At 51.6% G+C, this 15,252-nt stretch overlaps 2 protein-coding genes across 4 annotated transcripts in view; one reads left to right on the forward strand and one right to left on the reverse strand.

Moving 5' to 3' along the window:
- The window catches only part of ZC3H7B (zinc finger CCCH-type containing 7B), a 53,415-nt gene extending 49,421 nt beyond the window's left edge, over positions 1–3,994 (reverse strand). Inside the window, exon 1 of one of the 3 annotated variants that reach the window (XM_014864378.3) lies at positions 3,735–3,994. The gene's annotated coding sequence lies outside the window, so the exon portion shown is untranslated. The remainder of the gene's footprint in view (positions 1–3,734) is intronic. The other 2 variants (XM_014864379.3, XM_044779129.2) reach the window with 2 other exon arrangements.
- A 5,631-nt stretch (positions 3,995–9,625) lies between these two features.
- Positions 9,626–15,252, forward strand: part of RANGAP1 (Ran GTPase activating protein 1) — a 30,039-nt gene continuing 24,412 nt past the window's right edge. The window contains exons 1-2 of the mRNA XM_014858998.3: positions 9,626–9,947; positions 13,005–13,154. Coding sequence (XP_014714484.1) covers positions 13,043–13,154 — 112 coding nt within the window. The 5' untranslated portion in view covers positions 9,626–9,947; positions 13,005–13,042. The remainder of the gene's footprint in view (positions 9,948–13,004; positions 13,155–15,252) is intronic.

A 15,252-nucleotide genomic window follows, 5' to 3' on the forward strand; every position in this document is an offset into this window, starting at 1 on the left:
CCAGACTGCCTAGGTTTGCTCTGCAGCTCTGCCACTTACACAGTGCCACTTAACCTCTCTGTGCCAGAGTTTCTTCACCTGTAAAATGGGGATAATTATAGCACCTACCTAGAGGGCTGTTATAAAGATTAATAAGCTCATCCAGGAAAAAGAGCTCACAACGGGGCCTGGCCACTAGGTAATCGCTGGATCTGTGTTGTTAAATTATTAAAATTTTTAAACCCTCTAGTTCCTCTCATCTGAGTCTTTTGTCCCGATCCCTGGGCACTAGGCTTCTCCCACACGTTACCATCAAACATCATCAGGGGCTGGCCCAGTGGCACAGCAGTCAAGTGCGCACGTTCCGCTTCAGCAGCCCAGGGTTCCCGGGTGCAGACACGGCACCGCTTGACACGCCATGCTGTGGTAGGCATCCCACATATAAAACAGAGGAAGATGGGCACACATGTTAGCTCAGGGCCAGTCTTCCTCAGCAAAAAGAGGAGGATTGGCAGCAGATGTTAGCTCAGGGCTAATCTTCCTCAAAAAAAATAAAATAAAATAAATCATCAAAGCTTAGGGCTTGTTTTCAGAAAGGGAAACTTAGGCCCAGAGAACCCAAGGGACCACAGTGGCAGAGCCTGACTTGGACCCGGATTCACACGTGCCACCTCCATTGTGGCTGTAGCAGAAGTTCTGCCTGTGCCTTCTTTCCACTGTCTTGCCTTTGTCTGTCTCACAGCCTCTCCCCAGAATGCCCTTTCTCAACCTATCTTTCAAATGTTCAAATGGCACTTCTAGGAAGACCTTCTACCCCCGGAGCAAAATAAACCTTTCTTCTCTACGCTGGGGCATAATTCAATCTGACAACACAATAGCTGAACGCGTCCTCCTGGCACCTCCTCTGGCGCCTGGGGCACCAGGGGCGAATCAGACCCAGTTCCAGTCTTTGGGAAGCTCAGGCTAATCATCCGTATTGTCTCCTTTCCAAGCTACAACCTCCTCCAAGGTGTCGAGCCAGGCACCCGGCGGGCACCAAGGAACTGGGCTTAGATCTCCACGCTCAGGGCCCAGTCCTCCTCCCACCACCACTCTGCCTCCTCCAGTCACACTTCCAGAAATCTCCTGAGAGTACCTTCACTAGGCCAGCCCTGCGAGGCCCTGGAACGTAGGGCTAGTTCAGTAAAACTTCCTGGCTTCAGGGAGCCTGCTGACCTTTTAGCTTAAGCCTCCATCCCTGTTGCATTTGCCCATTCAGACCGTCCTGGTCTCTGTTCTTGTCTACGTATTTGAGATGGAGGTCGTCCAATTCTGACACCAATTCCGATGCAGCACACTCAACAGTCACCCAAGCCTGGGTTCAAATCCTGCTGAATGACCTTGGGCGAGCTACATAAATCGCATGTTTCCTCGGTTTCTTCATCTGTGAAATGGAGATGATAATGCCCACCCCGCACAGAGCCACCGTAAAAATTAAAGAGAACACGCGTCAACTTCCCAGCGCAGAAGCAGTTGTGGCAAGCCCCGGAATTCCCTCCTCTTCTCCACCCTGGCCAAGCGTCCCAGTTCTTTCAAGCTCAAGCTTCACTTCCTGGAAGAAGCCTTCCCTAACGTTTCCAGGTTACACTGCAAGCTCTCTCCTCTCCACTCCCACTGCATTGATCCCAGCATGGAGTACTTCCTTGTTCTCTCATTGGCGCACTATAGTTAAGTTTCTCTTTCTAGTCAGACTTGAGGTGACACACTCGACCCCAAGCCTGCCCCACAACATCTTACACGCTCACAAGAGGCGCTAGAAAAGTAATTAGCTAAGGGAGCCCAAGACTCTGGGGAGGGGTGAGGATTTGGAGTCAGGAAACCAGGCAGGAATCCTAGCTCTGCTATGTGACGTTGCAGAGAGAGAGTCAACCCTCTAAGCCTCAGGTTTCTCATCTGGAAGACGAGAACAGAAAAGATGTCTACCTGACATGGTCGCTATGGAAGACAGATGAGCTAGCATATGTGAAAGCCCTTTGTTAGGAACTAAACAGTGCTATTTAAGGGATTATTATTTTCAGATTCTCAAATCCAAATCTACCGACGCCTCAACTCTCCTATACCTAAGAGTCAAGAGACCAGCTCATCCTACAGAGCTCAGCCCCAAACAGTCCAACAAAACACACATTCTTAACTGTGCACCCTAAACAAAAAGCCAACAGCCTAGAATTCACAACATCCGTCCAGCACAAGCCTCATCCCAGCTCACAGACCACAAAATTTCTCCCCCATCCTCAGATCTCACCCGTCCTGGACACAGGTTTCTCCCTCCCCACGAGGCACCCCATGCCTCAAACCTGCTCCAATTGTGTTTTGGCCAGGCATCATTTCTAACTTGCGGTTCAATGTCTATGGGAAGTGAAAATGGGGAAACAAGACCAGGGTGGCTACGGTTGTGTGTGGGGAGAAGGGTGGAGGAGTCTTGGTAGTAGAACTGAAGATTCTGCTGGAATTTTGTGTCCAACAATTGCTAAATGTACTATAATTATCGCATTTGTGTGAAAATTCAAGGATCTGCATTCTGCTATTTTCATGAGACTCGATGAACTGCAGGCGTTGAGGAAAAGTAAGAAGTTGGGGTTCAAAGTCTTGTACCCAGGAACCAAAATCCCACTGAGCAACCCCAGAGAAATGAAATCCCTAACAAAGCTGCTGGGGGCCTCCAGTCGCCCCTTTCTCCTGCACCCAGACTCCCCAGCCCGCCATTCCGGGCTCCAGACCCTACTTTTCCCCATTAATGCCATATTGGCACCACAGCCATCAGGGTCTATCGGAGTGAATCGTCTCTACACGATTTTTTTTCCCCTGGGGAAACTGCTTTGTCTCCGTGAAAGACCCCAAAACCAGACACCTTATAAACACCCGAGCCAGACGGGTTTTAAGGGAAAGGAGGGAGCATGCCCGGAGGAGTCCCTGAGGCCCGCTGAGGGCGGGAGGGAGTCCGAGGCCGGGGGCGGCGGCTCCCGGGCACCCACCCCCCGGGGACGCCCTCCAGGCGCTGGAGCTGGCGCCCCGCAGCCCCAGCCGCAGCGACCGGGCCCCCGCAGGCCTCGGAGCCCAGGGACGGGTCCTGCACCCGGAAATGCCCCCTGCCCAGACCGCGCCCCCCTTTCCTGCCGCTCCCCCCGGGCCGGGCCGCAGGCCCCGCATCCCCGGGCTCGCGTGGCCGCCGCAGCCGGCAGGGGCGACCCGTTGGCGGCCGCGGTCCTCCGTCCTCGCCGCGGCCGCCACTGCCGACGCTGCCGGGCCAAGGCGCACAATAAAGGCCGGGGCGCGCTGCCAGCGACGCCCCTGCCAGCCCCCTCGACCCCCTTCGCGGGGGGCGCAAGGCATCCGCGCACCCCAAAGCTCCGGACGCCGAAGAGCGAGCCCCCCACGGAAGAAAATGCCAAGGCAGCCCCCCTGGGAGCTGCAGGGGCGGCCCCATCACCCAGCGGCAGGTGCCCCCGGCCGCACAATAACTTTGAAACTTTGGGGCAGGGCACGGGAACGAGGTGCCCCAAAAGGGCGGAAATGGGGGGTGGGGGGGGCAATTCCTTTATTTCTGCAAAATGCACTTTCCAGGCAGCCCCGCGCGGCTCCGGCCTGGCCCGGGTTTCCCGCGCCTCCGCCCGGCCCCGCGCGGCCCCCGGGCGCCCCCGAGCCTCCCGCGCCGGCCGCCGGGGCGCGCTGGGCCCCGGCCTCTGCCCCGCCGGGCTCGGGCCGCGCGCAGCACTCACCTCGGCCGGGCTGCGCTCTCCGCGGGCCTGCGCCGAGCCCGATAAGTGGTATGCTATGACTAGAGGTATGATTACGTTATTATTATTAGTAATAATAAGAGTAAATGCTATTTAATTACGGGCGGCCGCATCGTGCTCCCGGCGCCGCCGCCCCGGCAGCTCCGTCCATGTGGCCCCGGAGCGCGTTACTTTCATTTCCAGCCCCCTCGGCCGGCCGCTCGCGGCAGCACCCGCTGGAGGCGCCGTCTCCGCGCAGCTCCGCCTCCTCGGGTCCTAGAGCGCGGCTCCCCGCGCCTCGCGCCCGGGTGGGCGGTGCGGGAGCGCACCCGGGGGCGGGAAGTCCCCCTTCCTCGCCGAAAGCTCCTGCCTGGCCTCCGCCTTTCTCTTCTCTAAAAGCGTCCTTCCCCTTTAGCGCTTTTTCTTTTGGCATTTCTGGGCCGCCGCTGATCAAACCCAGCGCCCCCGCCCTTCCCCATATGTGTAAAAAGCCCCCGGGTTTCCAGTGGTTTCACTGGAGGCGCCACCGAACCCTAGTTGCTTTGTGCCCTTTTCACGAATGAGGACCGGAGGCTCCCGAGAGGCAGCAGGATCTCACTTAGCTGGTGTTTTACGTATGGGATCTTTCCAGAAAGGATTTGAGGCTGCTTAGAAGACCTAGTAGGTAAAGAGATGAGCCAGAGAGACTGGTATTGCATCCCTGGCGCTGCCTGGGAGCTGGTCAGGGCCAGGCGGGATTTGAACCCAGAGCCTCTGATTCCCCATGGAGCGTCACCCCACCCTAGGATGCTAGGAGAGACAAGAATTTGGGGCCATGTTTACTTATTTAATTCTCATAATCCTGGAAGATTGGTTTTAGCAGGCCCATTTTACAGACGGAAAACTGAAGCTGGGAGAGTAAGTGACTTGTCCATGGTGGCAATTCTGCCTCCAGAGCCTGTGTGCTTTACATGGCCTCTACGGTTTCCACTGTCTGCCCTAAGAGACCCTTGGAAGGAGAAAAAATGCACCTGCACCTCAGAAGTTTTCAAACTCTTCCTTCTGTGGGTGCCATCTCTCCTTGTTACTCGAAGATTAACAAACGAAAAGACAGCCTCTGGCATGATGAGGATGGGCGTTTATGTCCAGAAATGAAAAGCAGAGTCCAGTGGCTCTCAGACTCACTGCAGAGCGGGGCTTGTTTCAAATGAAGACTCCTAACCCCCGGCCCCTATATCCTAATTCAGCATTTCTGACAAACACCCCTTGGAGACTCTGATATTTAGTGGGAAATCAATCCCTGGGGCACCTGGGATAGACCCAAGATCATGGGTTAAAGGCAGCCACAGGCCCAGAGAGTCCCAGATCTGCCGTATGCTGGCTGTTTGACCCTGGGCAATTTCACAGCATCAGTGTCCTCATCTGTAAAATAAGGATAGGAATACCTAGTCAACATTGTAGTTTGTTTCAAAGATTACACTGAAATACCTATGAAGCATGTGGTACAGTGCCTAGCCCATGGTAGGGGATGAACACATATTAGTGAAATACTCTTGACAATTTATTGGATTAGGTACCATTGTTGTTGTTTTTGAGGAAGATTAGCCCTCAGCTAACTACTGCCAGTCCTCCTCTTTCTGCTGAGGAAGCCTGGCCCTGAGCTAACATCCGTGCCCATCTTCCTCTACTTTATACGTGGGACGCCTACCACAGCACTGGGCCGGCCCTCAGGTGCCAATCTTTAAAAAAAAAAAAAAAGAGGGAGCTGGCCCGGTGGCACAGTGGTAAGTGCACATGTTCTGCTTCTCTAGCGGCCCGGGGTTCGCCGGTTCAGATCCCGGGTGTGGACATGGCACCACTTGGCACGCCATGCTGTGGTAGGCATCCCACGTATAAAGTAGAGGAAGATGGGCACGGATGTTAGCTCAGGGCCAGGCTTCCTCAGCAGAAAGAGGAGGACTGGCAGTAGTTAGCTCAGGGCTAATCTGCCTCAAAAAAATAAAATAAAAAATTAAATTAAATTAAAAAAAGACAGGGAGGACCCAGGAGCCTAGGGGCTGAGATAAGCTAGGCACCAGACTGTAATAGAGTGGATGAAATGCAGAGGATAAAACATGGTCACACTTGTCCCCAATGTGTTATTATGAAAATGTTTAAGCATCCAGAAAGCTGAAAGAAAAATTACCTGTTTTGCTTTTAACAAAAATGTGATGTGGATGGATGGATTGAAGGATGAATATGCAATAAAGTTAATATAGTAAAATGTTAACAATTGTAGATAATCTAGAGCATGCGAGTATTCATTGCACAGTTTTCATTTAAAAAATTATTTCCATTTTGGAACAAAAGAATTATTAAAAGAGGAAATAATCTACCAACAGCATTTGGTATTGGGAAACCCTCTATAAACGTTAGACTCAAATTTAAGCTCCTCTGTGGAAACCATCCTTTCCTATTTCGTCACTGGATTCTCAGGAGCTGGAACAGTGCCTGGTACATAGTAGATACTTCATAACCATTTGTGGAGTGAATGAATACTTTTAATCATGGTTGTTTATCGAGGTTGAAAAAAATAGTTAAGAGGGCCCGGGCCTTGAACCCAGTGGGGAATGTGGTTTGAGTTGTCTTTAACAGATGACGTAGTCACCCTCTCCCACTAGGGGAGGTGACCCTTGGGGATGAGGGGGCAGGCTTCCTTGCCAGGCCAGGCCCACCTACCTCTCAACAGGGGCCCAAGGCAACACCCAATTGGACCTTGGGAATTTCTCTTCACATTCCTCACGTGCCTGGCATACTTCAGGCATTTGTTTTTATCTGACTAAACAGGCAAGTCTACAGCCTTGGTAGCTCTTCAGGAAACCAGCATAAATATTGTTATTTATTCCATTTACAATTGGCAATTAAGTTTGTTTTCAGGCACCAGAATGGAATTTAAAACACTCAGTTAGAGTAAACCAAAATAATCAGAGGCAGCCTGCTTTTCTCTTCAAAACATTCTTTTAAAAAAAGCTGCACAACTGCACAAGAGAGAGAGAAAGGTCTGGAACCCTCTCCCTCCCTTTATTCCACCCCACACCCAGCTCACACTCACAAAGTGACTTGTTTTGTGTGTGTGTTGAAAAGGACCCCAGAGATCTGGATTCTACTATCTCTTATCTAAATTACTGTGTAGTTTGGCCAGGTTATTTGACCTCTCTGGGCCTCAGTTCTTCATCTGTTAAAAAGAGGAAAGAGGTGGCCTAAGTTGGCTCTATCCATGTCAAAGGCTATGATTTCACTTCTTGGGCCAGGCAAACGGGCTCTCAGGTGATAACTTGAAAGAGAGAGACAGTTGGAGAAAGGGAAGGAGAGAGAGAGAGATGACAAATGTGTTGCTCAGAAACACTGATAGTTCTGGACCCTTCTGACTCACTATGCAAACTTCCTTCTCCTTTTTAAACCCAGTCTCCCCATTTTAAAGGTGTTTGAGACAGAATCTAGATCCAAACAGAATCTGCATTGCTAAGGGGTGCTGTCAGACTGGGGTTGTGATTTTTAGCTTTGAATGTGAACACCTTCAGGCAGAACATCTACTCTCTGGTCTCCAGGAGCCCCACTGGGCCCCCATTACCTCCTGTTATCTCCTTGGCCCTTGAAGGCCATTGAGTTTCTGCTAAGTATTCCCTTCCAGTTCTGAAAACCCTATGAGCCATCAGCTGGACAAGGAAGGGGAAGATTGCCTAAGATGTGCTCCCACCCGCCTTCCTCTCCCCTCTGGGAGGTCTCCATCAGAGGAAGTCTCCGGAAGTAAAACTGGAAAAGGAAGCCTGAGATCACCCCAAGGAAAATCAGACTGATTTGATCAGTCCCAGCCAGAGTCAGCAGAGGAATAGTATCAGGCCTAACTGGGAGCATTTCAGCCTTCCCAGGGGATGATTCATTTTAAGCAAACATCCAGTGACCCTGACTGGAATCCAGTTCAAATGAGGAAACCTGAAGCACCTATGACAGGCCAGGTCCTGAGAGGATGCTGCCAGGATGGATACAGTCCCTGTGCCTGAGGCTCTCCCAGGCTGAGAAGGAAGCTGCCAAGAATATTATTAACAATACTGTTATCTCTGACTGTGAAAAAGCCCTCAGAGCCGCAGACCAACTCCTGTGGGGGCTTGCATCTGGCTGAGGGCCACGGAAGAAGTTCTGACTGGAGTGGTGTAGGACAGCTTCCTGGAGGAGGCGGCATTTGATAAGGGCCTTGTAGGCAGAGAAGGAGAAGGAGGGTGAGAAGAGGGCCCACATCTCAGTAGTTGTGTGAACCGTGGTTCATTTTTCTCACGTTTATGCTGGGAAGGGTGGTAACGATACCCACTTCCTTTGTGGTTGCAAAGATTAAATTAGCTGAGTATGAAAGGATCTGGCACATAATATATTTAACTCTGAATTGCAGGTAAAGCAAAAGCATGTGTGTGGGCCCAGCTGTGAGACGTCACTTTGGAAAAGAAGGTCACACATGTTGATGGTGATGATCTCTGGATGCTAGAGTTTCCCAGTAACGTTCACTTTCTTTTTATCCTGTTTCATATTGGTTGAAATGTTTATAACGAACACGTTTTTTATATAATGGCTAAAAAGTTCCCTGTGAAAAGAAAAAAGGAAAAGGCATTTGTGTTTCTCAAAAAAATTCAAACCTACAGAAAAGTAGCAAAAATGTTCAAAGAACTCCCATATACCTTTCACCCAGATTCTCTTATTAACAGTTTGCCACATTTGCCCTCTATAAATATATATACACATTTTTTTAACCATTTGAGAGGAAGTTGCAGACATGCTCCTAATTATTTCAGCATATATTTCCCAGGAACAAGGGGAGTCTCTTACCTAACCCGATAAAATGATAAAAAGCAATAAATTTAACATTGATACGACACTATTATCTAATATACAGTCAAGTTTTGCTAATTGTCTCAATATTGCCCTTTATAGTAATCCCCTCCCCCCACTCCAAGATCCAATCCAGGACCATGTATTGCATTTAGTTGTCGTGTCTTTTTAGTTTCCTTTAATCTGCAGCAGTTCCTCAGCTTTTCTTTGTCTTTCATGACAGTTTTGGAAGAGTACAGACCAGTTAGTCTGTAGCATGACCGTCAGTTTGGGTTTGTCTATGTTTCCTCATGATTAGATGAATTCAATGCATTGCTGCTGGATGGTGATGCTGTGTCCTTCTCAGTGCATCACATCCAGAGATGTGCGATGGATATCAGTTTGTCCTGTTGATGTGGATTAAGGCTGCCCCAGCTAGAGAAGCCCAGGGTGACCTGGTCTACATGCCAAACTATACGACCCAGTGGACTTTTTTTTATGGTATGAATTAGGGCTGCCCCAGGGAGAGAAGCCCAGGGCATCCTCACCTACATGCCGATCTATATGGCCAGATTCGTATCTATTGATGTTAATGTGGACCACTGGGTTAAGGTGGTGTCGCAGTGTTTCTCTACTACAGGATTATTATTTCCTTTTTTAATTATCAATTAATTTGTGGCTATTTATGTAGAAGGCTTTGAATGTCCTTTCAATTTCAGGACAAAAAAGGCAAGGCTCTCCCCCCAGGAAATGGATACCTGTTTGTCTCTGAAAAGAAAGATGCACAAGCATGCCTTCGGGACTACCAGCCTTTGTCAATAAAGTTAGGTGAACGTGAACCCTTCCGGAAAAGCTGAGACGGCCATGCCGCAACGCATTATGGGAATTGTAGTCTCCTTGGGAGCTCGCGGCTAAACACCGCCCTGTGGCCTACCCCGAGAAAGAGCCAGAAGCCGAAAAGGGAGGGCGAAGAGGGAGCGGGCGTAGGCGCTCTGGGCGCGATGCATCACGGGACTGGTAGTTCGCGGGGCGCGCTCCTGCCGCGCCACGCCGCGCGCGCGCAGGACAACTGGACTACCATGCCCGATAGGCCATGCGCGCTGGGGAAGGGAAGTCGGCCTGGGCCTCGAACAAATCAGATCAAAGGAAAGAAACTGCCGGCTTTCAAAATCCTCCTCCTCCGCCATCATTCGATCCCTTGCGGGGAGCAGGTGGTATCGGAGACGGGCGCGAGTGGCGAGAGCCGCCTGGGGAGCTGGCGGATGAGCGAGCTGGGCATCGGGACCGCTGGACTCGGAGGTGACCCCGGCCTGATCTGACCCGGACCCTAAATCAGTCCCCGCCCCGCCGGGCAAACGCGCGCGCTCGGGTCGCCCCACGCGGCGGCGCCGCTTGTTTACGGTAGGGTCGGGGTCCCTTTCGTTTCCCCGTCACCTGCCTGGGATGGGGGCGGGGGCGGCGCGGCCCTGGAACTGGGCGACGGAGGCGTGGCGCCCCTGAGCGCCTTCTGCTCACCCCCCGGTCTCTCCCCTGAGCCTTCGACAGCCCAGCGCGGAGGGAGTGGGAGCAGGGGGTGCTGGGGGGTGCTGGCCCCTTTCACAAGCGGGGAAACTGAGGCTTAGAGAGGGCGTCTGGCTCGCCCAGGACGCCCAGCCCTAGCTGCCAGCAGTGGCGTCTCTTGTAAGCGTCGGTGTCAGCTAGGGGCGGTGCGCGTCCGCCGGGGGTCGGCGTGGGTCCCGCGCTGCCCGCCTGTCATTTGCCGCGAGCGCTCGCGTGTTGCTTCAGTCGCCGCCGCCTCCCAAGGGGCCCACCCCCGCGGAGGGCCTGGGATCGGCGTGAGTCACTGCGAACGCTTCGCAGGAGCCATGGATGTGCACCTAAGGAAGCCTGCGACATTTTTGCCCAGAAGGGAGAGAACTGTTTGTGTTTAGCGTTTGTCTTTGCCCTGCCGCTGACCCTTTGCACACCTTAGACAAGTGAATTCACCTTTCTGTGCTTCGGTTTCTTAGTCTTTAGTGGATCGCTCGGGCGCGCGCGTGTGTGTATGTACTAGTCTGAGGAATGAGCCCTCCTCCAGCTGAGAAGTTCTGTGTTCCTATTCCATTTGGAGGCCCCACTACCATTTTTCTGACCTCAAATTGTCCCGTCCCAGAACTGCAAGAGATTGGGGGTGGGGGGGGCGGGGTTCAGGCTAATTTTTATTCAATTTTGTCCTGTCATTCTTGGAGCACTTTCTCTATATAAATATATATATATATGTATTTTTTTTTTTTTTGAGGAAGATTGGCCGTGAGCTGACATCTGTGTTCATTTTCTTCCACGTTTTATATGTGGGACGCCTGCCACAGCATGGCTTGATAAGCGGTGCTGGGTCTGCACCAGGGATCTGAACAGGCGAACCCGGGGCTGCTGAAATGGATTGCACGAACTTAACTGCTGCTTCACCTGGCCGGCCCCTTGGAACACCTTGTAAATGCTAGCTAGGCCTTACGTGGCAGATAGTGATCTTGTCAAAATACACATCAGATCATGTCTCTCCTCTGCTAGAAACTCCACTGGCTCTTCTTGTCATTCACAGTAAAAACCCCAGTTCTTAAAATGGGCTTTGTGACTTGGGCCTCTTGTTAATTCTCTTTTCTCATCTGTTATCTACTTTCTGCCTCCCACTCTAGGCTCCAGCCCCACTGGCCTCCTTGCATTTCCTCTAAACCATCCACATACCCCACAAGAGCCTTTGTGTTTGCTGTTCCGTTTGCAAGAACACTCTTCCCCCAAATACATGCGTGGCCCAGTCCCTAATATCCCTCAAGTCTTTGTTTCGTTTCTTTCCTTCTAGTCTGCTCTCTAACCATTATACTTTAAAGTGCATCCCCCCAAAAGATTCCTTACCCTCTTCCTTCCCTGTTTATTTTTCTTCTTATCACTGTCTAAGATACTAAATATCTTGTTTAGAACACATGCTTCAAGAGGGCAGGGTTTGGGCCCGCCCGGTGGCTCAGCGGTGAAGTGCCCACCTTCCACTTTGGCGGCCCGGGCTTCGCCGGTTCGGATCCTGGGTGTAAACATGGCACCGCTTGGTGAAAGCCATGCTGTGGTAGGCATGCCACATAGAAAGTAGAAGAAGATGGGCATGGATGTTAGCTCAGGGCCAGTCTTCCTCAGCAAAAAGAGGAGAATTGGCAGCAGATGTTAGCTCAGGGCTAATCTTCCTGAAAAAAAAAAAAAAGGCATATAGACAGATAAATCAGGGTGATAAGGATTCAGATAAGCAGAAGGGAGTGGGAAGCTGGCTGTTTGAGCCCAGAGGAAGCCTGGGAGAGTGGGAGGATGGATGGGGAGCTGTCACAGCTGTGTCTTGATGAGTAGATTGGGGAATGAGGCATTCTGGATAAGAAGTCTCTCTGGGCACCTCCTGGTTCAGTCCCTGTATGTCTTCCCTCGTCTCCCTTGGTTACCTGCCATTTCCTCTTTGGGGAAACCGAGTGGTCCTTTCTTTCAGTCTCTTGAGCTCCAGGCTGGAAGCTCCTTTTTCCAGCAGCTCTGCCCCTGGTCTATTGTGATGGTGGCTGTTGTGATGTAGAGATTTCTGGTCTCCTAGGAACTCCTGAGGTCTGGCCACCATGGGCTGCCCAGTTTTCTGGCCAGGGTTGAAACCAGACGTGCAGAGGGCTGACCCCTGGGCCCCATCCCCAGAGTCATGCCAGCATGGGGGGTGAGGCATTCTCTGGGATGGATGACCTGGATCCCATAGCCGTCTGTGTCCTGTTTGAGGAATGGGACCCTCAAAGAGAGAGCAGCCAAGATGATCAGTCAGGTGTGTGCTTGGGGCAGACTCTTTGCAGCCATGGATCTGGGATTCAACTGCCATTCACCAGGGGCCCAGGAACTAGGCAACTCAGCTCGCTTTTTTTTTATTATTATTATTTGAGGAAGATTAGTCCTGAGCTAACATCTACTACCAATCCTCCTCTTTTTGCTGAGGAAGACTGGCCTTGAGATAACATCTCTGCCGATCTTCCTCTACTTTCTATGTGAGACAGCTGCCACATAATTGCTTGATAAGTGGTGCTAGGTCTGCCCCTGGCATCCAAACCTGCGAACCCTGGGCCGCTGAAGCAGAGTGCACAAACTTAACCACTCCAGCATGGGGCAGGCGCTCACTTGGCTTTGCTAGGTGTCCCAGCTGGGGCAGTTGGGTGGAGAAGGACTTGTAGTGAGATTGTAACTCTGGAGAGGCTGAGACATAACTTTTCTGCTTTCTTGCTACCTCTTCCCCCTTTCTAGAACTGTTCCTTCCCTAATGCTCTTTTCATTTCTCCCAGTGGTTTAGCTCTTGGGGTCTCCATAGCAGGAGGAGGTGGGGTCAGGCTCCTGAAACAGCTGATGTCCTACCCTGACTTCTCCAACCAAGGGACCCCAGAAGACTCCTCTCTCTTAATGAAACTTCGGCCTCCTCAGTTTGCAGATTTCCAGGGGAGCCCCCCGTCGTGGCCAACATGGCCTCTGAAGACATTGCCAAGCTGGCAGAGACGCTAGCCAAAACCCAGGTGGCCGGGGGACAACTGAGTTTCAAGGGCAAGAGCCTCAAGCTCAACACTGCAGAAGATGGTGAGTTCTTGTCCCGGCTGGCCCCGGAGAGTGTGTGAATGAGCACTTGCTCTTACTGCTCATCAGGCTCTTATAGCTACATTATATGATGTCGCTTGTCCTAGCAGCTCTGCGAGGTATCATTGGGCCCATCTAACAGTGAGGCTCAAAGATTTGCTCATGAGTACACGCTGGCTTCCCTGCCAGTCTTCATGTTTGTGGCGGGCATCCCTGCTGGTGACAGCTCAGGCTGGCAGGTGGGAAGGGCCACTTTATCTCTTGGAGGGGATAGTAGGCAATGAGGGACCACAGTTAGTGGCAGTCCCAAGATATAGCCCCTGAATTCTTACTCCAGATCCACCCCACCTTCACCCCCATGATCCCAGGCTGGTCCGGGAATACCTGTCACCTTCCCCAGAGCTGAGGCCTTCGTGGAGCCTCATGTTGTTAAAACAACAATCCAAGCCGTCTTGGGAGATTCTGGTCCGTGCAACCAGACGCCCAGGGGCTAGGGATGGATGCCTGTGTCTGTGTTCAGGCACCAGGACTGGAGAGAAGTAGGAACCAGAATGCAGACCCTGTCTTTCCATCCCTGGCCAGTGCATGGCTGGCACTGATCAACTCTGAGTCCCCTGACGTTTGCAAATGAAGTCACCTACGTCAATGCTTGTAAGGCCTCTTGAGGTTCTGGCCCAACCAGGGAAACTGGTCTGCACTTGCCTGGTTGCCGTGGTGTGCAGGCAGGCCTGTTCTCCTCCCCTGGGTCAGAGACTGCTTGAGTCCTTGGGTTGCTGGGAGCGTGGTAGTGCACGTTCTCAACAACTCTGCAGGGCGTTAAAATTTACAGAGTTCCTCCCTGTGCTTTTATCACTTTTGATTCTTGCATCATCCTTGAGGGAGGGAGGTAGAAATGATGTGATTTTGTAAATAAGGAAAAAAGACTTAGGGGACTTCAGTAACTTGCCCAGGGCCATACAGCTGGTGAATAGCAGAGGCAGGGTTTTAACGGGTGCAGCTGAGTCCCTGTGCCAGTGCTTCTCGGCAGACCTGCAGCTCAGTTCAGTATGCGTGATTTTGCTATTAAATGTTATTCATCGAACACTGTCAGGCAGAGTCTTGAGTGCCCTACAAATAGTATCTGGACTTATCATTATAAAAGCCTTTGAGGTAGGTTTCATTCCCATTTTGTAGATTGGAAAATTGAGGCTCAGGGAGGTGATAGGAACTTGCCTCTGGTCACAGCTGTAAGTAGTGGAGCTGGGATTAGAGCTCAAGTTTGGCCCTAAAATCCGTACAGGTAACTGCTTCACCAGCAGAGGCTGGACATGCTCCTCCCGTTTCGTAGGTCACCAGGGATGCCCAGCTTATAGCCCCAGCCTCTGAGGAGCTCCTAACTTGGAGGAGGTACCCACTATTCCTAATAGGAATGAGGTACCCAAATAACTAACAGGAAGCAGAGGGTGAAATATACTTTGAGAGACGTGAAGAGAAAGCTCTGGGAAGTAAGCTGGGAGAAAGGGATCACTCTTAGCTTACGAGGGCCCAGGAAGTCTCCATGGGTGAGGTCGTATTTGAACTGTCCTTGGAGAAGATTTGAAGGAGAAAGGGCACTGCAGGCAGAGATAACCACGTGTGTTAGACACAGGTGCTGAGACACATGGGGTGGGCTTGGGAGAAAAATGAGAATCCCCTAGGGATCCCAGGGCAGAGGCTCTTGAGTCCTGGCTGAGGAGCCTGGTGGCCTAATCATGGGCCCAGAAAGAGGGACTCCATCTTGGCTGGGAGTGAGCTAGTATGGTTGGGGGAGGCCAGAGGCCTGAGCGAGGAGGCCATGAAGCTGATGATTAGAACAAAGCCCTTTTCTCTCCCTGGTAAGTCATTTAAGGACCAAAGAGAGGCCTTTCTGCTTTACATGGCAGTGTAATAAACACCTGGAACTTGTTACTTTGTGAGGTGGTAGAGGCTGAAAAGAGAAATCCCTGCCACACAGCCTTAGAACAGTGAGTTATTCAGGTCTGGTTGGGGCCCATCCTTAAGCTGTTTTTAAGTTATGTTTAACTCTATTTGGATTGAAAACCAAGTGGGAGAGGCTGTGACCCCCCACCCTCTGCTGTCTCTC

This window comes from Equus asinus, chromosome 4 (genome assembly GCF_041296235.1).
Source record: "Equus asinus isolate D_3611 breed Donkey chromosome 4, EquAss-T2T_v2, whole genome shotgun sequence".
Taxonomy (NCBI): Eukaryota; Metazoa; Chordata; class Mammalia; order Perissodactyla; family Equidae; genus Equus; species Equus asinus.